The sequence below is a fragment of the Ischnura elegans genome, chromosome 11 (assembly GCF_921293095.1).
Source record: "Ischnura elegans chromosome 11, ioIscEleg1.1, whole genome shotgun sequence".
In the NCBI taxonomy this organism is placed as follows: Eukaryota; Metazoa; Arthropoda; class Insecta; order Odonata; family Coenagrionidae; genus Ischnura; species Ischnura elegans.
In genome coordinates, this window is record NC_060256.1 from 35,494,230 (window position 1) to 35,520,241 (window position 26,012).

Sequence of the window (26,012 nt, forward strand, 5' to 3'; positions counted from 1 at the left end):
CATGTGTTTATAATGATAGTGAAAGCATTCATCATATATTTCTACGCGACAAAACCTACTTTTACTCATTTCACCTGATTGCACCATATAACCTCTATTAAAATTAAAAAATCAAATATAATCATAATAAATTTGTACATGATGAAAGCATGTACTAAATTATTCTGTCTGAGTCTTTAAAGACATTTAGCAACCTATATTAAATTAATATGTACTATTGGTGTCATTGCAATATGATAGACTTGGAATGAAAGAGGCAATGAACTTCAATATATATTTTCTCTCTTCAGGCCATGATGTGGGAAAAATACCTTCACCGAGGAATCACTAAGCAGGAATTGGAATATATAGTAATGTTTTAAGAAATACTGGCTACGACCCCAAAGGTAAAAGTAAACGACTACTAAAAAGAGGATCTATTTTGCTATGGGTTAGTCCCTCGGCTGAATTTACGTATTGGTGTTTTTATTATGAAAATAAAAATTATAATCTAGAACCAAATATTAATGGTAAAATTCTTAACAAATATTGGCGGAACAGTGCTTTGTTTTTGCTTTTTTTCTACCATGGACATACCACTTTGTTCCACCAAGAAACGCCGAAATCAATTGATATGATTAGAATCAAAGAAATGACGAACTCTGCCCTTGAAATTTCCTCACTACTGACTGGGAAAAAAACACTTCCCTGTGGAATGACCAACGTTATTTTGCAGTAAGTTATATCATAACACTGGCTTGAAATTCAGAGAAAACCGACAAGTGGTTTGAGGAGTGCCTGTTTTGTTGTGGGTTCGTCCCAGGGTGATCAAAGTCCAAGGGACGGATTCTTCTGCCTCTTCTCAGGTTTATCTCTCATCCCTCACCGCCCCCCGCTCCCCTGACTCACAACGCTGTCGGCTTCCTCGAAAAGCGCGGGCAGTCCCGGAGGAAGTACGGCGGCCACGGCGAATGGAGGGGTAACGGAGAAAGGAGGTGCTCGTTTATAAAGCTCGCGGCGTCGATGATGTCCGCGCCACTTGCCGTTCGAACGTGAGGAGAGCGGACGACGCTTCCGGAAGAGTGGGTGCTACGGTTGTCAGGCGTTCAAGTCTCCGGAGAGTCGTCGCCCGTTGAAGTCTCTGAGTGGGACGGAGTTACGTGTTCGTGTAGTGCAGTGTTTTGTTGTTTTCACGAGTGAAACGAAAATGGGTTTGGGAGGAAGAGCGCGTCGCTGGACCCTCGGGGGCCGAAGCCGGGAAGTTGAGGTGGCCCCCGGAGGCGTGCACGGTTCCATCAGCGGAGGTGGCGAAGATGATGGCGGCGTTGGCTGCGGACCCTACGGCCCTATACAGTGCGAGAATGACAAGTGAGTATTCATTCTTATATTTTAATGGTGCCTAAATAATTTTGTGCCGGTCATGCCAACAGCAAGATTTCTTTCTGTTTCTGTGTTCAAAATGTTCACCTTCAGGTTAGTTTTCTTTTAAGTTCGATCTGCTAGTTAGTGTCTACCTGAATGAAATTGTGTTAAGTTTTAAAGGCGGTTTTAGCATTTATATTCCTATAATTTTTTGACATTTCAAACATTATCTTTTAGGTGAATATTCTATTTGGATTTTTATTCAAAGTTTAATCATTGTTTAGATGTTTCATTCCTCAATTCAAATTGATACTTTGCTCGTAAAACATTAAAATAATTATTTTTTTTATTTTTGAAATAAAAAATTTTATTCATGAAAGAGGAAGATGTTAGTTGTTGAAGCCCTCCTAAGTAGGAATCAAATTCACTATGGAATGCATGGCAAAACTTCGCACATTAAGTTTTTGTAGAACATTGCAAAATGAGATGATTTTCATCTCCAAAATCCAAGTGTAGGTCGGTCAGTTATATATCGAATCTTTATTAAAAAAGTATTCCTGCCATATTTAAATGAAAATTTCTACAATGAAGGAGACGAAATATTATTCTGGGGGCTGAAAATGAAATATCTTTGTTTCATAGATGTAAGTTTCTTTCAAGCCGAAGTACCCTGATTTAGTAGATCTTGATCGTATTTTATTCAAGTGTTTTGATAATGAAATGTCGTTATTTATGGTGTCCATTCGTTATTTGATGAAACCAGCAGTCCCCAAATTCCACATTATTAGCCTTTGGTGGCAGATTATTTCGCATATGGTTAATTTTAAAGCTGTTTGTTGTAAAAGCGGATTATATCACTTTAGGTACTGATTACAATCTTCGAGTGGGGAAACAATGAAAGTTAGAAAAGAAAGCAGGGTAATCAAGTGGCATAACAAATTACGATAAAGACGATACTATTTTTAGAATTTCTTACGATTTAGTTGAGCTCCAGCGAGAATCAGCAACTCTCTTCAGGCAGGCACTTGTTTCCTCGTTCGTCATCCGATTCTATCTGTGGCTTCACGGGCGCTTGGGATAAGGCATGCCCGCTATTGGCACTGCGAGATCCATCTGGTTCGATTTCTTCCCTATTTCCAACTGATGAGCTCCAGACGAATGTATCAAATGTTTTGTGGTTATTATTCGGACTATTTATCTTCTCAATTATGAAAAACGTCTCGTCAAAGCCCCAAGGATCAGTTATTTTGCAATTTCTGGGTAGTATTAATCCAGATTCCTAAAAAAGAAAATATTAAAAATTTGAGAATCATCATAGTTGTGCTCCCGGTGAATGTATTAATCGGCTTGAGGTTACGATTCGGATTATATCACTTTTCAATTACGACAAACATCTAGGGTCAACCCGAAAGATCTCTGACTTTGCATTTGCATGCAAAGATGCATTAATCCAGACTTCTCGAAAATAAAATATTAAAAATTTAAGAGTCATCGCAATGCAATCACTTTTTTTCTGAAAATGGTAGGTAGTGTAAAAAAATGGAAAGATGCAATCCGGAGTTGAGAGAAGGGCATTTTGATAGAAAGAGTTTGTGAACACCACACTGAATGTAGCTGTCAGTGTTTGTTAATTCACGCCGGTGTTGAAGTAAATTTCTTCTCCCAAATCAGTTCCACACACAGAGACGTCTCTTTTCATATTACCTTGAAATAATTCTTATTGAAATGGAAAAAATGTGTATCTCGTATAAAATTTTCTATTTCATTAATCTCACGTGGATTTTGGTACACTCATAGCTCAAAGGTCTTGTGCCAGAAATATATCTCATGGCATAAGTTTTGCATTTTCTTATCAAAAATTTGATTCCGAATTAACATACGTCTTAATCTACTAGACGTAATCGGTGATACTTGGTGCTATTAACAAATGAAATATCCTTAAAAAATAGTTAACTGTACATGGCCATTAGAATTTTCCTCTACAATTTGTTCATATAGTAGGTGAATTCAGCTGCCAGTAACTTACTTCAAATGCCAATATCAATAAAAAGATATTTGATACTTTTGTTATTAAGTTCAACTCGGGCAGTTGAAAAACGCGGCACAAATTCGTTCGGTGCTTTTGTGGTGCTGACAGTTAGATTGGCCACATAGGAAATATATATTCCATTTTTTATACATTTTATGGCTATACGAGCGCTTAGCAAACACTATAGTCGAACCTTTTCTTACCACAAGTTTTTTTCGTGACTTCATTTTGAGTTCCTTTTATTGTAATGGCTTTTTCCCAATAAAATAGTTGAAGCTCTACTTTGAAAATAGGAATCGTTGAATTTAAAATTTCGAATGCCATTGATATCTTTATTAAATAGGTCCCTTTGAAATCGCTGTCTGCCTGCGAATTATATGATAACGTACTCATCCACTGAAGGTCACAGGAATATCAAAATATCCGTTTAGCAAGGATTGCTATTTGGATCAGAACTTGAAAAAAGGAAGTTATTAAATTGATGTAGTGGAAATTAATTTTTTCATTCAAGATAGTGGTTATTCATAGATTATTGTTGGGATCTACGAATTTAACTTTAGAAAAATATTGTTATCTTAATATATATGCCTATTTTTTATTTAAGATGCTCGGGGAAGCAGAATACTTTCAATTTTAAGTTTTTTAAATTTAAATATTATGGATATGCCAGGAACGGTACTTATGTAAATTTTTATGTGCCTAAGGTTTTAAGCCAAGATGCCTAATTTACCACCCAAATCATTGTAGTAAGGGTTACAGTTTCCGAAGTTTAAAGATTCGAATTCTGTTGGTTAGCCCTGTTCACTTTCATCAAGTGTTTTTTTCGAGTAAGTTAAGTAGACGAAAGGTAGGATAGAAAAGCCGACTGAGTTTTTATTTTTCCCTTATTTTTTTGGTAAAATTGTTTGAGTCCTCCAAAAACGCATCTATTATTCGAGGCAGCGCTATATATGTGGGAGAAAGTCGGCTCTCTCGATGCGTTGGAACTCAAGTTTAAGAGCACGCGGTCCGTGGTATTTTATTTGGAGAAGAAAAGGTCCACGCATAGCCGCTGGTATGCCCGTAGAGTAGGATGCAGTCTAAGCAGTTCAAACTAAATTCTGACTGCCTCTATCCAGACATGAAAGCAGCTGATGGTGATTCAATGAGATTCGGAACCTTGGCTGGTAGTCTATGAAAATAGTGACTAGTTTCTTAGTTAAAAATATGGATTAAAAATCTGAATAGGAATTTTATTTTTTTGAAGATAATAAGTGTCAAATCTTTGATCGGGTCCTGCGAAAGGAGTCAATAATTCAGAAGCAGGATAAGTAAAGTTGAGTATTTACATCAGACCTATCAGTCTTAACTGCGTCGAAGAATATTGTATTCATAATTAGATTCTTCACGATTTTTCACCAAATTTTAATGAATGGTGAAACATAAGAGTAGTGCAACTCTTATTTCACTTAATGCTGTCACTTAGCAGTGAAAATTTTTAATTAAAAATGCAGCTTTGCTCGCAAGTGCAAAGTTATCTCCAACGAGAGTGAAACTACTCAATAAAAATTTATTTGAGCTGACCGAGATATGAGCCTAAATATTTAAGTTACTTTTCGGATGTGCTACAAGTTATCGCACCGGGAAATTATTCTCTGAAGTCAATTTTTGACTGGGTTTACCAAGCGACCTGATCGTGGCCAAAGTTAACATTGTGGCATTGAAACTTTGGCCGAATTACATAAATTTTCATAGCGACGCTCATCCATATCATCATGGCATTTATTACACCCGAAATTATACGAGTTGCATGCCAAAATAAGTTTTTTTGCCAGAGGAGAGAAATCTTCTCCGCTGCGGCCTTGTCGTGCTTTGCTCGCAAATTGCCGAGGGAAACGATTGAGACAAGTGCTGAAGGAGGAAGAGTGGGGTGTAAAGTGAAGGGCAGGGTCGCTTGGACCTTGGTCGTTTATAGGTGTGAACACTGAAGTGAGTCATTTATTGCTCTGCACGTTTGTAACTACTATTCCCTCATCTCTTTGCTGATTATGTCTATGCTGACAGCTATGAAGAACAGCTTAAGTATACTTACTTATTTAATGATATAAAATCATTTCTTAGATTCGGAACATGTACGCATATTTTCATTCCTCATATTTCGATGAAAATTCTGCCGAAGTAAAGCTAATCTCCACATGCTGGCGATTTAATGAGGTGTCTCACATAGAATTTACTCCCGAACACAGTTATGTTTGATCAATCATCAAATTTATTTCAGCGTCTAACTTAAATCCCGATTCAAGCGAATTATATCTTTTGATTTTGTCTTATTTCCATATGAAATAATAATATAAAATATCATTTATGTAATTTTTATCATTAGTTCCCTATTAAAAATTAAAAACTTTCTAAATGAAAATATCCGCACCAGAGGAAAAGGTGGCTCTACAATTCTATCTATATATGTCTAAGGATCTATAACTCTATGTATGCTGAAACTTTAAAGGTGATGGCCTAGTTTAATCAATTGCTTGAGGCGTCAATTGGTGAAATTTCTTCGTTTCAAATTAAAATTTCGTAAATGTGTTTCTGTACCAGATGAAATGGTATCGCGACGACTTAATAACGTAATATCAATAAATATGTACAAAGTTAAGCCCTGATGATGGTTTTAAATAAACAGAAACGTTAAAGTCAACTTGTTTTAATAACATACGTTGACCTAAACTCCAGAAAATATTATAACATGTATTAAACGAGGTCAAGATAAGAAGAAAAAATTAAAATAATACATGTGGAATTAACAATTAAGAAAAGTTAGCCTTGGTTTTGAACAAGTAATTCATTGGGAAATAAAAATGATATAGTTTCGTTGGAGCGTGAACGATGCGTAACCTGAAGCTCTGCATAGTAGATGCACGGAGAAGGCGGTGCACGGCTCTTGATCGCGTAATCGGTGCGAAGTGCGCGTGCTTGGAATGTCGGACCTCGTTTCGGAAACAAAGGCCGCGCGACGGCGCGTGACGCTGCGCTTCGGAAGCCAACTTTCTTCCTCGGCAGCGCCTTATCTGATATGAGGTCCGTTTTGTTGGGAAATGGAGGGGTGGGGTGTGTTTTGGAGAAAGTCTTTCGTATGCCATGTGGTGGTAATCTCTTCTTCCCACAATTTTGTTTAGCAGGCGTTGAGATCTCCGATTGGAGGACGTTAACATGCCTGCAGTGTTTTATTGAAATCGAGAAGATTGATGTGAAACTTCGCAAAGGTGTTTCACGTTGCGAGAAATAATTGCAACTGCAATTTTCAGACCAGGTCATGGGTATTATATGCTATTTAATTTTGTATTTTTTTGTAGGCATTATGAATAAATCTGTGACTTATATATAATTGAAAAAATCTTTTTTATATCTTTTACGCTGGGAAATTTCTAATTAGCCAATTAATTTACAGACATTACTGCGAGGGAGGCCTAATAATTGAACGTAATCGATAATGTTTCTAATTTTTAAATATATATACGAGAAGTTCAAAATGGACGTATTTTGGTATTTTGTCGAAAGTAACATATTCTTCGTTTGGTAATGGAAACATCTAAATGTGCCTGGAGAGTGTTTTTAACAACGTTTAATTCAGTGATCAACTTTAAACGCACGTTCACTCTCGTGATATTTCATGGAGAAAATATTTGTGCAATGTTATAAATAGAACGCGAAATAATTAATTATAATATTTTTTTGGATTTGATTACCGACAGTCCAGTGAGTCTCATCTTTTGATCGTGGATAACAGTTTTCTTATATTTAAACATTCAGCATATCTATATCTGAATTAAAATATGCAATTTGAATACGGTTCGTGACTCTTTTTATAGCTTTCCATGAATATGATAGCTCGCCTTCATATTTTTGATATTCCCACCACCTTGAGTCCGACCGTTGCCTCTTCGTTCCGATTGACTTTCAAATTCGCTTTCGTCTCATTTAGGGTCTGTCAGGGACGATCTCCGAGCCGGAAGTTCCACGGCCGTGATTCCATCGAAAATCATAAAACGGATCACTTCCACTACGTTCGAATACCGTGAAGGATGAATTAGGAAACGAAAAAGATGGCGACGCGCGCATAGGAATGGAAGATTACATACATATTTATCGTACTCTGTGCATCACCCTTGGAACAAAAAATAAACGGTTATTGAGAAGAAAAAAGTTGGTTCAGCAAAAACAACAAAAATTACATGAAAACTAAAACATAGACATGGCAGCTATAACTTAATACAAAAGAGAATAACCCAGAAACAAGCATTAAATATTTACTATATTCGCAATTTGCTGGCTGTGATTCATTAAGCAAAATCTGTTTTAATTTGATCTAGATAAAGTGCAGTCATGGAATTAATTTTTATGTACATGAATTCAGCCCTTCTATTGTAAGACTCGTGGGAGAGAATTACTGACCGATTGGCAGGGATACAAGCTACTTACCCATATCCGCCCAGAAAGCTTTCTGCTTGCGCTTGTGAATATATTTAGGTATGTAGCTCTTATGGTTGTATTTAGTAATCGAAGGAAATATTTTGGTGATCTCATTTATTCAGAATAATCCGAAGTTGTATGCCTAGCTACGCTGGATGGTAACGAGATCAGAATCTAATTTTGTTCAATTTAGTGGAGTAACCTTGATAGAAATGATGAATCGTCAGGGCAGGTACATTTTTAGACGAAGGAAATATAAAGTAATCTATACAATGCTATTTCCTGTTTACTTTTGTGATATTTGCATGTAATTTACAGGCAGTAGTCGTCCGTACTGAATTTTCGTTCCATACTCATCTTTTTCCGCCGGTAAGCTTGATTCGACCGGCTTAAAAAATAAACTAAGAAGTGAATTAAGTTATTGGAAACTTCAACAACATATTTTTTACAATTTGACTGCGGAAAAGGAGTGTCGGTTTTCTTCAAGGGTCCCATATGATCAGTATGATTAGATGTAGACTTATGGCTACGGTGCTTTGAGATGGGTCAAGGGCAAGCTAATAGCGGAATTAATTATATCATACCTTTCCTATCCTTACATAATAGCGCAAATGACTTCAGCTGCAAGTGGCGTCGCCTACTCCGTAATCTTATATTCCCTTAATCACCTCTTTATGCGTCCATTTCCCTGAGCAAATATCGAGGAATTACTCACGGATTAGCCGTTACGTGAGGTTTACTCGTTTCTGTGCATGAAAGTCGTGAATTCCCTGGGGGGCCACAGGTGCTGTTTGAACGAGAATGCAGATAAGTCGGGTGGGTAGAAATCAGAAACCTTGAACTCGTTCCCCGACAGTTTTGTTTTCGTCGCCTCGTTTGGGATATGTGCCTGCACCGTCGAAGGGACAGACAGGTTGGCGAAGGATTGAGTGGTGATAAGATATATCTCACTTAACGAATGCCTCCAAGGTTGCCTTAAATTTTGGGCATTCTATTTTTAGTCTTGGGTCTTTAATTTGGGTCTTATTTTGAGAACGTGTCATTCATTACAATTACTTATAATTCTTTCATCGGGCATTGAGACTTCCAGCCTGAGGAGTCATGTCTAAATTTTACATAAGAGTTGCATATTGAAATATATCGTTACTGAGTCTGTGCTTTAATGAGAAATAATTCAGTTTTATTTCGCGGAAAATATGTACGTCAACATATGAATGTCAATGTGGTAGAACTGTTCCTGTGTAAGGCGCAGCAAGGTTCTCGGGTTGTCCTACGCGTCGATTCATCTTCGGGACGACACTTTCACCATTTTTGCAGGTAAGATAGCTTACAACCTTAACATTGACATACTATGAGAAATTTTATTCCAGACTCATAGATTTGATGCTATTATCAGTAGTGAATTTGAAAATGATGTGTCAAAATTATTTCACACAATATCAGCCGTAAACTGTTAAATCTAGATTTTTGGATGGGGTAACATTTATTTACTAGCTTATGAAATAGTAAATCCTAGAGTTTTTAGTACTACTTTTTTATTATTTGGGAACCAAGTATTTCGAATATTTATATTTGAAAATTTGAATATTTTACCGCTTTATTCCATAATGATTGCAATATTTAGTATGCAACAGTACTAAAACTATACAACAACCAACTATACAGTATAGAACTGAACAATAAGTACTGTAAGGCAAGTACAGGCTGGTGGAATTCGCATGAGCTTAGAAAATGAGTAAGTATGAGAGTAATAAGGAAGTGAAAAGATTCTCATGAATGGATTTGAGCTGTCCATTATTTGGCCGAAACGTAATCAACAGGAATTTAAAACTAATTTTATTGTATACTCTCGGAAGTTGATGGTTTGAGGCGTTGCTTTGTGGAATTTATTCATATTTAATTTTCATTCAGCATACTCTCGGCATTCATTCAGTAGATTTAGATGTAAAAAGGATAAAGATGCCCGGTATCAGGGGTGCCGACTTACAAAAAAATATTGGGGGGGCCCAAACCGGGGATCTGCCCCAGGAAATTTTATGAGTAGTGAGTTTTTAGTTTTTTAAGCATTTTAGAAGAGTCATATGATCAGCATTAGAACCCTGATAACACAAATCTCGATATCTGGACACTCCGGGGAAAATCGACAAGCCTGATACATTTTTTCGTCACACCCATAACCAATTTTTGAGGGGGCTCGGGCCCCCCAGGCCCCATGGAGTCGGCGCCACTGCCCGGTATGTTCAAGTCATACTCGTTTGTCCCAGATAATTCACCGAATGTATAACTCTGTGAAGGAGAGCCGACTTATGCGATAGTTGTATCACCGAACTACCACTTTTGATCATCCGTAAAAGACACAGGCCAGTTTATCGCGCCCATATCTTTCGGGTCGGCTCAGTGGTGTAATGATGTTTCTGGAACGGTGGCTAGCTCAAATATATCCACGCTCGAATCAGTTGTCTTCTCAAACTAAATAAATGTGCCAGCAATGGTTGAGTATCTGGTAATGATATGAATGTTATAAAAGTACCTCCCGATGAACGGAAAAAAAGTGTGCTTCCGGTTTTAGAAATAGCTCTGGAATTACAAGTGAGCTCTTTTGCCATAAAGCGCCTACCTGTTATGGGAAGAACTGTAAACATAAAATAGTTATGGCCTGAGTTTTAAAGTGCACTTTGCTAAGTAGCACTGAAGTGGAAGCAATGCTAATGTTAACAATTCTAAGTATATACATGGATACTTTTCGTTGAAGAAAAAAATGAAAACTGAAAATTCGTTCAATGGCGTAGCTGTTTCTTCAAATTCTTTCTTTTCCACGGACTGCGGGATAATAAAAATGGACTTGAAAGTTAGAAGGCCGTTTTCTTCCAAGACCGTTACGCTTGCTGAGGTTTAGTGAGGAAAGATATGATGAGCGCCAATGGAGAACTATACTTGTTTGGCGATGAATTAATTTATTTTAATTTTATAATTACTCTTATTTCTTACAAATACTACCCGCGTGAGGCAAAAAAAAAGGTTTTATAAAATTGATTCTTACCTGAAATATTCTCAATGTGCTTACAATAGAGCTGTTTTCTAGTCCTTCGCCTCCAAAAGGATTCAAATCTATTTCTATTTCTGTCTTGGCGGAAGAGTGACCTTTCGGAGACATACGTAACGGCCATGTGGAGACGTGGTTCTGAACGATTACGGTTACTTCCATGTTGGGCATCATTGGATTATTATTGGATTTGATTGCACTAACAGTAAAATAAGCTTACGATCTAAAACTATTATTAAAAAATTCCTTTTGGAAACTGTTCTCCAATGAATGCATATTTCTGAGAACTCATGCGGCGATAATAGCTCATTCGTCGAAGGAATCTGGATTACAGCAAGAGTATAAATTAAGTTTCGTTTAAACATTGCGGAGAACATAAAAACCATGAATTTATAAAAAACGTAGGCACGTTACTAAACTTTTTCTTAGCGAGATCACACTATAGATTAAGTCTTAATGCGTAGGTCAGGTGAATGCACTTTCTTTGCACTGCAATCAAATCAGCCCTATGAAAAAGGTTATGACGAAAATGTATCCATTCTTTTGTGCCTCCAGCAGTTCAATTACGATTTTTAACTTCGGAAGATTTCAACACTAGAAGAAGAATATCTTATACAGTTTGTAAAAAGTATTTATTTATTCAACATTGCCGTCAAAGTAAACTTCTTAAAAACTTCCTTTGGTGCACTTTGTGATAAATTGAAGTATAAATAAATATTTTGAGGAGCTTTTTTTTTTTGGAAAAATTCAAATCTCAAAGTACGAGCGAAGCTAGCTCCAGTTCTGAAAGAGAAATGAAGGGAGAATTTTAAAAATGATGATTTTTACTCTTGATCGGCTGAGAAACGATCTTAATCTCATTTTCAAGGCTTATCGTGCGATTAAGCGCACTTCTCTTCGGGAAACTGTCTCAGGCTGCGAGACACTGCTAGTGCGGATAGGCATTAGCAGTGAAAGAAGCAGTAATACTATGGAAACAACTGTTGGCTCATAATTGTTTTTGGGGAAACTGTACTTGGCTGATAGCAATGATTTTTCGCACAATTTGTGCATTGCGGGTGATTCCCGTAAAATTTATGACCGTGGCTAGCCCCGGTATACTTAAAACTGGAAAATATCTTCGAACAGGATTTAAATATGGACTTTTTATATTAGCACCCAACCATTCGTGAATTCTATTATCCCTTCATAATGACCCGAATAGGTCGAAACCGGTAGAGCTTTTAATTAATACTATGTGAAATATAAAAAAAGTTTTTTTTTGAATGTATAATTTGCATATTGGACAAGAAAAACAATTTAAATACATAAGTTCAAGTAGATTGAGTCTTGAAATAATTTTATATGATCGGGATCTTCCGAGAAAGAATAATAACTTCCTGAATGTGTGCTATAGCACACCTGTGGTTTAGTGTGGAGTGAGCTCTAACCTCACCGATCCGAACCAACCTTGAATTACGTAGTGAATGATAATTGCATAGATCACATTGATGAAGCACTTTCTCCTTGCCTTCCCAAAATTGAATTACTAAATATTACCCTTTATAGACATAAATTATGGCTAAGGTGCACTTAAAATTCGTGTTTAATACATGCTACTCATGTTTTTCATAATGCGATCTGCTACACGGTCAAGGAATTGGATTTTCATTGATTAAGTGTATTTTATTTCACGGAGAATGATTTATTATTCATGTATTACGCATAAAAGGGCTATGAAAGCTGTTTTAGACCAATATCTGAACAGAATCCAGTGGGACGATAAAGCAATTACATGCTACCTGACCCTGAGGATGCATTAACTTGAGCCATTCCACATTTACCCAGAATTTTTTTATTAAATCGTCCAGGCATAACTGTATGACGCGGAATAAGCAGCTCAACTATCTCAACTCCAAGGCCGCGCAATTTACCGAAGCTTATACTTTATTTACTTCCATTCAATGCTACGCAATGAACGACACAGGCCTATTTTTGGAGGGCCAATTTTTCCCAAGGGCTTCTGTATATTCGTGAGGGCCACCTGTGTTGTCGTCTTATGTGATTAATATCACTTTCCGAAGCGTATGCATGCATTTGGAAGGTCACAATGGAGACAAATGGAAGTAGTCTTGCTGCGATAAGCTTCAATGTTCAGCCGAGTAACGAATGAAGTGAAATTTTCAAGATTAATCATTTTAGGCCTTATATATCTAGGCTCTGGCAATGCACTGCCTCAACAGAAACAAAGAGTAGGTTATTTTCACTAACGCCTTTTTCTCTAGAAATAACGACTGAAAAACAGAATGGTTACATATGTTCCTATGGCAATGCATACTATAGTGAGTCCAAAATAGATGAAAAATGTCACATTGATAACAACAAGCTCCAGTTTATAGAAAACTTATATCTCTATTTTCAATGATACATTCAAATATTTCCTAGGCTAAAGTCAACATTCGTGAGTTAAATGGTTGAACAAAACTGGCAAAAAAATTTTAGTTGAAAAGTATTTTTTGACTTATGTGACTATTATAGCCAAAATTAATTTGTTTCTAGACGAAAGTAGCATTATTCACTTAATATTTATGGTAGAAATAAAATAAATATTTACTTTAAACTGCATAATCGCTGTGAAAACTTTTCATCCTAGATCTGCCATATTTCTGATGGGCAGGATAAAGTAAAAGAGTAGTTACAGCGATGACGACATTTTGAAGAGCTTGGTAAATATCTAATATCAAAATAAATTATTACATATGTTCACTTTATTTCGGAAGGTCAAGGTAAAAGCCATCATATAATCGCTTCCTAGAGAGTGGTAACAAAGCAATTCACAAGTTATTGAGAAAATTATTTTATTTTTCACACCACAAAAATAGGTGGAAATATACAAAGGTTTTCGGAAAAATTATAATAGGTCATCGTTAATTACTTATACTTTAACAATTTCACTGGCTTTACAGTTTTTATGATATGATTACAGATCTACCTTACATATTATTATTAGATTTGAAGAAATATGCCAATATCAACGTGTTTGTCGTAAATGAACTGAATTCTGTCACGATTCTTCTGATTTGCCCTCGTGATGACCGATTCATTAAAGAATAGAGCACAATTGAGTCGGTCATCTATAGGCAGAATACTGCTCCAGAAAAGAAATTTTCAATTTTTTTGCCTCCATTCCGTTTAATGTGTCTAGGAGACTGTTGTATCTATTCATGCCAAGGGCACTGATTAAGAGACTGGGAAATAGATTTTTTTTTTTGATATTCTATTGCCCCTCAAGGTTCAGCGTTAGACCGCATTCTTCACTAAAATTATGAATTAGGCAGACAAACGATTATGAGGGCGTAACTTGAGTAATTTAAAGATTTTTACCCAAAAAATACGCCAGGATAGCTCAAAACGGTTCCGCTCCACTCCCATTTGCTTCCACTTGCTCCATAATATATTTTTCCGTTTTCAAAGGTATCATCGAAGTTGCAATTTTTGCTCAATATTCTAGCTTATTTTTATATTAAAATTAAACCAAATTGTAACAAATATTCCCTCTAATGGTGATGGAATATGCTAAGGAAATTAAACGTGTGTCTAAGCCCATTTTTCTAGCCTGATAGATAATGAGCGAGTATCCTACAAGTGATAACTCTTGAGTTCTTCGGGTCAGAGAATTATATTGCATAAATAATATTTTCACTCATTTACTAAATAATTATTATTAGTTTTTTAAATTGGAAAAATGAGTAATCTCCCCCTATATTTACATAGAAAACAGAATGTAAACATTGGTAATAAACTAGTTCATCATGAATATTGGTTTTAGGACATTAGCAATTAGTAAAATACATTCAATGAACCTGTAGTAGGGGTGTTGAGCGAACTTATGAAAGAAGCAACACACAAGAATAAGTGCCCAGCAGCAAAACTTGGCGGAACTTTAAATAATTGCGTATTCAAAGTAATTGCAGCTTAGGCTGACGACATTAGTATAATATTTCTGGCTACATCTGAGAAATATTTCGGTTAGAGAAAGCTATTGTAAAAATGTTGAAAAGTATAGTTTTTCTTTTTTTTTTCAAATATTCAACTCAAATTTACTGATAATTGGGGATAATTTAGGTTTGGTGGAGAATTATTATGCTTTGTTTCCTATGAGGAAGGGAACACACACGAAAATCGGGGGGAAGTAAACAGTGAAAAAGAATATCAAAATTGCTTCTTATAACCATGAGAATAAACTAAAATGGTAACGCATCGCATCGCATCATTACGCATCTTTTTAGTCAAACTGTCTCCCACACTATCCTTTCCACCCCACCTTTCTCTTGCTGGACGGTGCATGTAGAACTTGGAAAGCCAAATTGGTACCTTGATAATGACACTGCGTGTCGAAACCGGGTCGGTACTTTAGTAAATAAAATTGTGTGGAAGGTTACCATTTTAGCTTATTCTCATGGATATAAACGTTTCCACCAGATATCGCCGGACACTGTGAATTATGTTGCTTTTTATAATATTGACTGCACGCAGATCAATTAGATAATCGATAACGGGAATATCCTTGTCAAATAATAGTATGTAGAAACCATAACGTTTTATTTTTCCGCATAGTTGTGTTTGTGAAGGTAGCATTGCTCCCAGCCCTTGACCCTTGGATGTCGGTGACCTTCAGTGTCCACTGGAATGTGACCGCTATCATGCATCTCACAGCTCGAATGCGTGTTGCAATATTTTTGTCATCACAGAGAACTTGAACTATTTTACGAATGTGATTCATCACGTTTTTTCAAGAGGGCACTTTTTTGGTCGGACCTCGATTCCCTAACAAGTTAAATGCTTGACCATTGGAAAGACTTTGACCGAATTTAGTCACAAAAGTCTTGAGATGTATCCTACGATTCAATGCAGCGTTTCAAAGATATTTCAATGAATATTTAACACACTATTCCACAACGATTTTTTTTCATCGACCGGTTTCAACTCTAACACGTCTTTTAAGAGTGTACACCTTTTGAAAAATTAATCGCTGTAGATTATTAAAAGTGGAACATTAAGTATTGCACATTCTCCCTCGGTACGTTGTTCCGCCAAGTAGAACCACCAAGAGTTTAATAATCAATCTTTATATTTTATGTAATTCTTCATTTGATTTCAGCATAGTTACATTTTTCTTTCGATGCTATTGTAGACATTATTTATGGTTACGTCAAAGCTGCTATTTTAGCGATCTTGAAATTTTTCATTTCGTCTGACAAAAAATTCTCAACAGTCACTCTGTCCGGTAAAACTGTAAACATTAATGATAATTTATGAATCAGGATGTGATATGTTGTTTGTATGAGTAGTCAGCATCGTCGACCATAGACACGGCCTATTTCGATTTCAAGTAAGCCCAAGGTATTCAGGAGAATTTCAAAACAATGGCTAGACTCTGGTGAAGGGCAGCAGAGAAACAATTGCATTTAATTTTTCAAGGTCGATCAGAATTGTAAATTGACACGTGTGTGTATACGGTGCGGAGGATTAGAGTTTCGCTTGACTACCCACAACAAAGGCTCAATATCTACTGTTTTAACAACTAATGCGCAGAGATATAATTCTCTATTCTAATCGCGTCTTGGGTTGAAACGTAGAGTTTGATTATGAAAGGGTAAACATTTGAAAAAAACTTTATCTGATTTCATCCTTTGAAATATACTAACTCAGGCTTTTTGTTTTATTTTCTCTGTGTTATTAAACTAGCCTTTGAAAAATCAATTTAAGATATTTATTACTAAAAGTTCAATGCAAATTTAAAAAAGCTAGGTTTTGACGCAAATCGCATTGTAATCAGATGTATCGCAGGTTTACTGCGCTGAAACAAACGCGAGTATTTATACCACGAATATTACAATCCTCCGTTTGGCATCTAAATGTGTTGTACCGCATTGAGATGGTTTAACGAAGTTGTCACTCGCGTCGCTGTGAGCAAAAGCGATCCCAATTTCACAGAGGCGTAAAGCATAATTAGAGCTATTAACCGAAAATATATTCATAGCGATTTGATTTATCAAATTCATAACTAACAATTGCTATTTTTCACAATTGTAAATATGATATTGTAAGTATTGAGAATAAATGGATTTCTTTGCACACATCGACACACTGCAGACATTTTTTCATACCGATTAAAATGCTCTCTGCGTGGTATAAAAATAAAGCTTATATGGGACGAGTGGATGAAATGATTTGCAGAGGGTAGCCCTGCACTGTCGATAGTTAGTAGCGAGCGTAATTAAGCGTCGCTTCGATCGTAACAGGCTCACAGTAAGTGTTCATTGCCTCGGGGGTAACAGTGAGAAGGTGACGATATGAAGGCCAGGAGAAACACCAAACTCCACCCTTTCTTATGAGAAATACCAATTACCGATTCAGAGATTTCCTCAGTTGCTAGAGGTGTAAATTAGGGGTAGGTGAGACACAGATTTTTATATGAAAATACTTGCTATTGAACTTTTTTTAGGTGTTGAGTTTCATCGTACCTGCCGATATGAATATTGTAGAAGGAACTGAAAGATACCTGGATGCAGGCACCAGGCTCGTCACAAATACGTAAAGAATCGTGAAATAAATTTTTAGTCTCGTTATTGGTAGTCCATCTTGAAAAGTTTTATTAGAGAAGTGAATAAAATTTATAAACGCAGAAAAATTCCGGAGCTCGTACGTTTAACCAGCTATTGCGCACATTTAGATGAAATTTACAATTTGATTCCTTAGGAATTACGTACATAGGTTTTCTGCCTAGAGAAAACGACGTGTAATGGAAAAAAACATAATTTTTCTATTTTGTCCTTTTGAAGGAATCATATTAATCTTAATTAAAGGGCAATATAGTTTCAATACCTACGTTAAATCAATATTTGGGTGCATATATTGATTTGTGTAGTCAACACGGGTAATAAATAAAAATATTTTAATGCGAGGATCTAATCTCACATTACCGAAGAAAAAAACAGAGATGATTAAAACTTCATATGGTCAATTCATGGTAGTCTGAATATAGTGTAGACAATTCAAGTCTCCTCCATATCAGCGGTAAAAAATGGCACATTACTAAAATTAAATATGCTGTCAATTTCTAGAAATATGCAACCTAGAAATAAGAACGTTTTCATAGTATCCGAAGTTTTTAACTTCCTTATGATGAAAATTTAACAAAATTATCAATTTCAGGAAGAAGCAAATATAGAATTGCAGTCCACATAGTAATACATGAAAATATCTTTTTCATCCATACTCAACAAATGTTTTCTCTCCCATGAAGAAAAATTTAATTTATTAGTCATACGCACGATATTAGATTGAGATACGTAAATTTTTTGAAAGCTAGTATCTTTATCACGACGGTTGTGTGGTCTTTGTTTTTCCTTATCCGTCATTGAAGAATTTCATCTCTGATAAAAAGAGCCTGCGTTTGCCTCGGAAAGTGAAAGCTGGTTGCTAAAAGTCTTAAGCAATGAACTGGCACTAGAATTACTCAATGAGCTTAGTAATATTCAATTATTCCGAAATGTAGCAATAAAAAATAATCGAAGGTGATTATCTTTCATTGTCGTGGCAAAAAATATGCAAATTTGATATTGCGTGCCCATATTTTTTATTTGATGGTGATATGACTGATTAAGAATACTGGGAATCAAAACTGAGACTTCGATCACGAAAATAGGATCAGCATAGGATTTTTTTTTGGATATTTTGCCTAATCGGCCTATTGAAACTTTATCAACGCAATAATGCAATGAAAGAATGATTTGTGCCTTTTTTTAAATTAGGTCGGAATTGGCATGACAAATGAACGGTAACTGTTCCGTCTTCTAACGGGTTGTTATAAAAATAAATGATGTATGGTATACTATTTATTTTTAAAACCTACATTTTTTACCATATTATTTATTTTTTGTCAGCCGTTTGATCGAATGATCAACTACTATAAGAAACTCTTAAGGCTCATTGCGAATTTCGTAGATACGCGCCTTTTTGAGACAAGCGCTCTCTTCATAGTTTCAAGGTATTCCGTCATAAGCGCTGCTGCACTGACTGAGGCGCCACGGCAGTAGCGGGAAGAACATCCATTTGATTTGCCGGTTGCCTTTCTATCATTCGTTCCTGAGTATTTTCAGGTGCGCATTTCATTTAGGTGATTCAGAATTCAAAGAGTGAATTGTGTATTTAAGATTCGACTAATCTAATTTCGTTATTTCTAACATAAAATTGAAGTGTAAATGAATTCTCATGTATATTATACAACAGATTCGAAAGAATTTGCAGCTGTATTTTTCTGGTTCAAGAATATTTACGATTTTTACAGGGAAATTTGTAGTGATAACCCATCTTTTCCCATGCAGATTGTAAATGTAGTTTCTCTAAACCTGCCACTATTATTACCTTATTTTAGTGAAACCAAATTGTGATGATGTGAGGAACCCCGCCAAATAGTTTTACATAGGTATGATAGACATAAATTCTTATTTGTGGCCTAAATTTTCACATCCGTTTTATTCATAAATTTTTTTGATATTAATCGACATCGATATCATTGACATCCAAAATAGCGAATGGAAATAGGGAAAAGTGTAAACAGGATCTCGATTTTTGAACTCGCGCGCTGAATTCACGAAAGATAACGAAAGCCAAAAATTTTTAAACGAATTGAGTTTTTTATTTGAGGATGAATCGTTAGTTTATCGAAGTTCACGTAACTATCTTGGGAATTTACAAGTAGCAAATTATCTCTTAGTGATATAATCAGTTCATATGAGACCGTGAATCGGCTTTGAAATTCAATTGAATTTTTATCATGCTCACCCATCATTCATTTCATTGAATTCATAATTTATTTTTATTATTATAATTATAAAATTTATTTATTTTTACTAGGTAGTAAATATTTGTGAAATTATTGAGAGATTTTGTATAATTTAACCAATAGTCATATTATTTCTTGCAACTTAGGGAAAAAATTGAAATTATTTTTAGAATGTGCTCAAAATTAATATTTCAGTTCGCTAAAATATTTTTGCATATAGGTTCTAAATTTCCTTGCAGCGAACTTCTCTAACGCCATAAAAAAGATTTTGCAAAGGCGGCAACGAGAGGGAGGGTCGCTTACACGTTCCATGGCACGTAGTGGTCACGATTTCCGACGCCGGCAATATAATTTTCGCTTGAGAAATTTATGCTGCAGGTTTTCCGTGAAAAATTACGAACAGCGATTCGTGAGAGACAATTGGAGGGCCTTGGTGAAAAATAAGTCGTCTGGAATCATTTTTGCGTCCATCATCGACCATCGAATTAGTTCCGCGCCACGAATCTCACTCTTACCGTGGCGTTCACTTTCATCTACCGCCACAGGGAGCGCCACTGGCTTTGCGCGCGCAGCATCCTTTGGACAGGAACGTAGCGTAAATTCATGTCGTGGAGAAGAGTGGGCTATATTTTCAGAAGTAAACCTTCTTCTTTAAGTTCTTATGGCTTGTTGGGTACTTTATGGTAGGATTTCTTCTAAATTGCAGAGATATGCATCTACAAATAAAACTAGTGATTATACAAATGGCTATATTTACAGGTCTGACAGAAGCGATATATTAATGGAGATATTTTGGCGAACGAATAGATATGGGAATTCGTTTTCCCCCGAATTATAAAGGACTTTAATAAATGCTAGCCGTATTTTTGTTTGAGCACTTGCTTTTATATGTAGGTGGCTGGTGTCCTAACACCCCTATCGCACCCTTTAGTAAGTGGCTTGTGGGGTAGTATGTAGATGTAGATAAATGATAAAACACCAACGAGCCATGTATTTAGGCTATCGTACACATTATTTCTAGGAATGCTAAAACACAATTGAAAAAATGATTACCCATCGCATTTAATCCCAAATCAAATGCCAATAATATACAAGATTGTTATATTGGCGTTACTCCACAATAAAAATCCTCTGATTGAATTTCTATGAAGTCTGGTCATATCTGGCCCTCAAAATACCAAAATAACCTCCCCTTAATTGAGCCTGGTGCATATTTTTTCAATTTAGTAAATACTATTTTATTATTTTAAATATGTCACGTCGGTGGCGGTGAGGATTAGTCCTCGCCTACCAATTCCGAAGGTCACGAGTTCGAGTCCCGCCTGAAAAGGTTTCCCCTTCCAGGGCATAGGTGTGTGTGATCGTCTGATGTTGATTGTTTAAAATACCGATGTAAAGGCCACATTGTGCTGTTTTCGGGGGAAGTTGCGATAAATAAATAAAATAAAATACTATCTTCCCCCACAAGAAGAAAATATTTTAGCCCTGTCATTGAGCTCTATATTAAACTTCGGATTTCTCCAGTCCTCAAAAAATAAACCGGGGTAAGTTCAATACTATGAAAAGACAGTCGACAAAGTCGGATGAGAGGAACAAGTTCTGAAATTTCCACGAATATTACACGAAATATCATTTCTCGGGGTTGTCAGCGAAATAAGGAACTCGGGTAGAGTCGAAAGAAAAAAAACCCATGGATACGACGAAACCAATGGATACGACAGAACAACACAGGCCGTCGAGGTAATTCCGAATGCGTCAGTTTTCATTCGATTCGTATATAACGGAAATGCGTACTGAGACGTCTCAGCCCTGTGGACCAGTTGCGTTGAGAGTGGCCGTCAGACCTCTGTGAGTCCTCCCTTTCTCCACTCCTTCCCCAGGAAGTGACCACCCGCAACGGACGCGGGTCAATCGGAGATGACCGCGCTGAGCGATGATAACGGCCAAGACTCGGAACAATTGTTGCGTGAACTCGTTCTTCCCGGTTACGTCACACTTGCAGACCATGGGTTTTTTTTCTTTCGACTCTACCCGAGTTCCTTATTTCGCTGACAACCCCGAGAAATGATATTTCGTGTAATATTCGTGGAAATAACAACACTTGTTCTTCTCATCCAACCTATCGACTTTCTTTTCATACCATTGAACTTCCCCCGGTTTAATTTTTGAGGACTGGAGAAATCCGAAGTTTAATATAGAGCTCAATGACAGTATTAAAATATTTTCTGAAAAAATTTTAATCGCAGTTTGAAAGAGTTGCGGAAGGTACTTAAGCCCCTATAGCTCCATCTATAGCTACGGGCATTCCTCTAGAGTATGTTTCATAATGGCAATCTAATACTCATCAGAGTTGTTATGATACTGGTAAAGATATACATGGAATTTTTTATCTACGTCTACACCTACATGATACTCTGCTAGTCACCTCAATGGTGTATGGCAGGCTGAACGTGAACCTTTTATTAGAAGCAAATAGGTATTTGATGACAGCATTTAAAGATCCGGAATTATATATGGCATACATGCAGAAGTTTTTCTACTTTTTGAAAATTGCAATGCTACTAGAATGTGGAAGCCTTTTGGAAAGGCGTGCTATATCACAGGAGCCTCTGGTCTTCCGGAATGGTTTAATATCGTTAAGTACTTGTCTCCTGTAACTGTATTGGCCCACCCTCAACCTCAAATACCGCCCTCCACCGCCTCCAACCACCCCTCCGTAAGGAGTCGCTCCCTGACCTTGTCCCTCGGAGATGGCATTGAGACCACCGGGCTCGAGTTTCGTTTCCCTTTTCCTTTCACAGAGGGCAGCAGCTGCCGAACACGGCTCAATAGCCTCAAGCGCGTGCAATGGGCGCGAATATTGCTATTCATGAATCTGCAGTTGGCCATGTATTGTTTCGTCATCCACCACGTATTTGAATGGATTTACAAAAGTCCCCACTAGCGTCGCTAACGGCAGAGCGATCCGATTTTAATGACAAACAACTACAATTAGAGGTGTTAACCAAGATTTTATTGATTAGTGATAATTTGAAATGTCAAAGTGGACTTCATAAGTCCGAGTCCTGGAATGCAGGACGATTAAAACTGCCACAACTCCAAAGTGCCTGAAAAGGTGGAGTGGAGAGAATAAAAAGATCCAACCTGTGTCATGATCCTCACCAGCCGCCAAAGTGGAACTCATAAGTCCGAGTCCTGGAACGCAGGACAATTAACACCGCCACAACTTAACAGTCTCTGTGAAGGTGGACTGGAGAGGAATAAATGATTCAACCTGTAACATGATGTTCTCTTCCAATGCAGGCACTTCCGATTACAAATGTTCCTAAACTGTTGAAAAATAGAACTTCGTAGTAACTCGTAGCTAGCCGATGAACGCAGAGCAGTCCATCTATCTTCGTAATTACCACTCGCGCGGAAGAGAATTAGAATGTTCAAATTGAATGATCGTATCAATTCGAGTATTAATACACCAAAGATTAAGTTCACCATGAAAAAAAAACTATTTGGCTTAGCCGGGATTCCCGACCGGACTACCCGGATCTCCCGATAACCGGTCAGGTATACTACCAGCGTGAAGAGTTATCAGGATCGCCACTGGGTCAGGAGCTGGATTACTGCCGACGCTTCGACGTCCGACTTGCCCACCTCGCCCTGAGGACGACGAAAGGTTACATGCCAAAATGACCAGACCAGTCATTGTGACATATAACCTCTATCTACTAAATCACATTACCTAGAATTTTTTTCTGTCGACTTCATTTTTTCTGAATTCTAGTTATTTTTTTATATTACGTATTCTGTAAAAATATAATTTAATTTTTCAATCATAGAAATGAAGGTATACCACCTGTCTACCTTAATCGCCCAACAATATTATGAGTAGCGCGTGTCTATTTTATTTGCAACGGTAATATTGGTAGATAGATAGAAAAAATATTTGTTGTTCAGAAAAATTCCGTAACAACAAAAATAATATTAAATTACATAAATAAGTTTGCTAGCAAATTACATTAAATACAATATCAATGATTACAACGATAAATGATTACAATGATACCCCATTTCATAACATGACCGATCATAGAAAATGCAAGAAATATAGTAAAAAACGGCAAATTGAGCTAACTTACAAGCTGGATTTTATAAAACACAAGCAAAAGTCACAACAAAAAAACGAACCATAATAACCAGAACACAAATTCGAAAAAAACGCGTGTTTCATTTAGGAAATCACTTCACCATATTACATCTGGCAAGTAAGACGTTTTAGTTAGCACATTTTTGCATTTAACATTCCGTAATACATTTTGAATAGAAATAAGAGGCATATCTACCATACCGAGTGGCTTGTGGTAGGGCAGGGGTAGCGAGAGTGACGTGACTGCTGTTCATTAAAATACTCCATTGTGTGGATAAATGAAGAGAGAGGTTACATTTCACGAATTTATCGATTAATGTTAACATAAACGAAGAATTATTTAAAATAATTATCAATCGTCAAAACGACAGGTAATGATCCTTCTAGGTAGCCGTAAATCCCCGGTTCTTCAAGTGTTTAATTAACTTCGTAGTGAGAAAAATGCGTTTATAGTGCCGCCTTTCATTGGTGTCCACGCGTTGGCGTGAGATGTGGTTATATAGCGAGGAGGAAGTAGTTGACGGAGCCGTCTTATATTCTTCGGCCGGCGCGGTTGAAGTCCTCTATCATTTGTTTACCTCGGCGCACGCGAGCGCTCGACTAGAAATCGTGGGAGAGGAGAGCATCAGAGCGCTTCACGTGTATCTTTTCGGGAAGAATGCAGAGAACAGTTGAAAGCGGCTCCAGCCGGATCGCTAGCCACTGTACCGCGTTGACTCATTTCTTTACATCTCCACTCGTCTTTCGTTTCCACTGATACAGCTGTCCATTGGTTTGTGACTGGACTTTCCGACAAAATTTCTCGTGATACTAAAAGCTCACGGTGATGAGTCGATATTTTTATAGAAACGTTTATGCCGTGAACAGTAATGAACGGTTGAACGCCAGAGTTGTAATTATTTGTAGAGCATGGCATTTTCGTGTTGGTTTTCTGAACTGACTAGTTTGATCTATTGCTAAATGACATATTCCTAAGAAACGCTGAAAAATTATATTTTCCTAGCATTTTCCACTAAATAAATAAAGTAAGTTTGTTTCATATACAATATATTAAAATTAGCTAACTTGCCATCGCATAAAACTATTTGAGTTCAGAGACAGAGTGGTCGTGAATACGTACAACCGATTGAGTCACGAGGAAGTGTAAGTTCGAAATATAGGTATAAAAGGTTTTTGCGCCTTTACAGAAATATTAAAGTGAATTCATGTGGAAAAGTGATAGTTTTTCTATTTCTATTTTAATACTTGTGGAAAATTGTAACTACCTTTTGTTTAAATTTGTGAAATAGATTTAAGTAAAATATTTTATTGCGTTTTCCTGAATGGAACATACTTTTCAATTTCATTATTTACATCTGGTTTGGATAGTTGAGGGCAGACCTCACCTCTGACCATGTTTAACCGTGTTTGGCAGTTTACATTTCAAAATGCCATCCTTATACGGCGCTAATCAGCATAAAATGGGCGAGAAAGAAAGATAATATTTCTCTCTCACCGATCGCTTGGTTAGTCATTGGCAGTTGATGTACTTATGAAGTTGGCCTAACTGTTTCTAGATTTCCGAGAATTTAACATTCCCTTAAAAAATTCGATACGTTTGTGGGTTACATGAATATGACAAATAGCATGATCTTACGTCTTACGATGGTATCCCACTATAAAAATTGTGTAAAAATTGAATTTTGGAGGAGTAGTAATCCATTTTTTCTCGATATTTGTGTATTTACGTATTTTCGGTTTGGAATACCCATAAAAAACTGCCCCCTTGCCAGAATCGTAACGTCTTTAAAATTATACCAACAAGTCATTGTTTTCATGTAGCACTGCCTCGAAAAACTCTTTAAATTGTTTTTGACCGTTCATTGCCGTGATGTATTTTTTATCTAAAAAAAATTACATACACTGGATTGAAATTTGGAACGGAAAAAGGCATACTCTTGTCACAAGAAATCTCTTCACTCACTGCCCCTGGAACTTCCTTCTGGTTGTGAAAGGAATTTTATGTGAACGAACTTCCACGTGAATAAACTGTTATTGAGTCATACCATGCTCCTGGTTTTCCCGTCTTGATACCAGAGTTGCCGGCTCTTCCCCGAAACTCGTCAACGGGTCAGAGGGCGGGCAACCGCCGACAGTTAGCTAGTTTGACCACACAAACGTTAGGAACCATCATTTGTGG

General features: G+C 36.7%; 1 protein-coding gene across 1 annotated transcript in view; it reads left to right on the plus strand.

Moving 5' to 3' along the window:
* Nucleotides 1-1,014: 1,014 nt before the first annotated feature.
* The window catches only part of LOC124167709 (facilitated trehalose transporter Tret1-like), a 56,305-nt gene continuing 31,307 nt past the window's right edge, over nt 1,015-26,012 (plus strand). Inside the window, exon 1 of the mRNA XM_046545711.1 lies at nt 1,015-1,347. Coding sequence (XP_046401667.1) covers nt 1,187-1,347 — 161 coding nt within the window. The 5' untranslated portion in view covers nt 1,015-1,186. The remainder of the gene's footprint in view (nt 1,348-26,012) is intronic.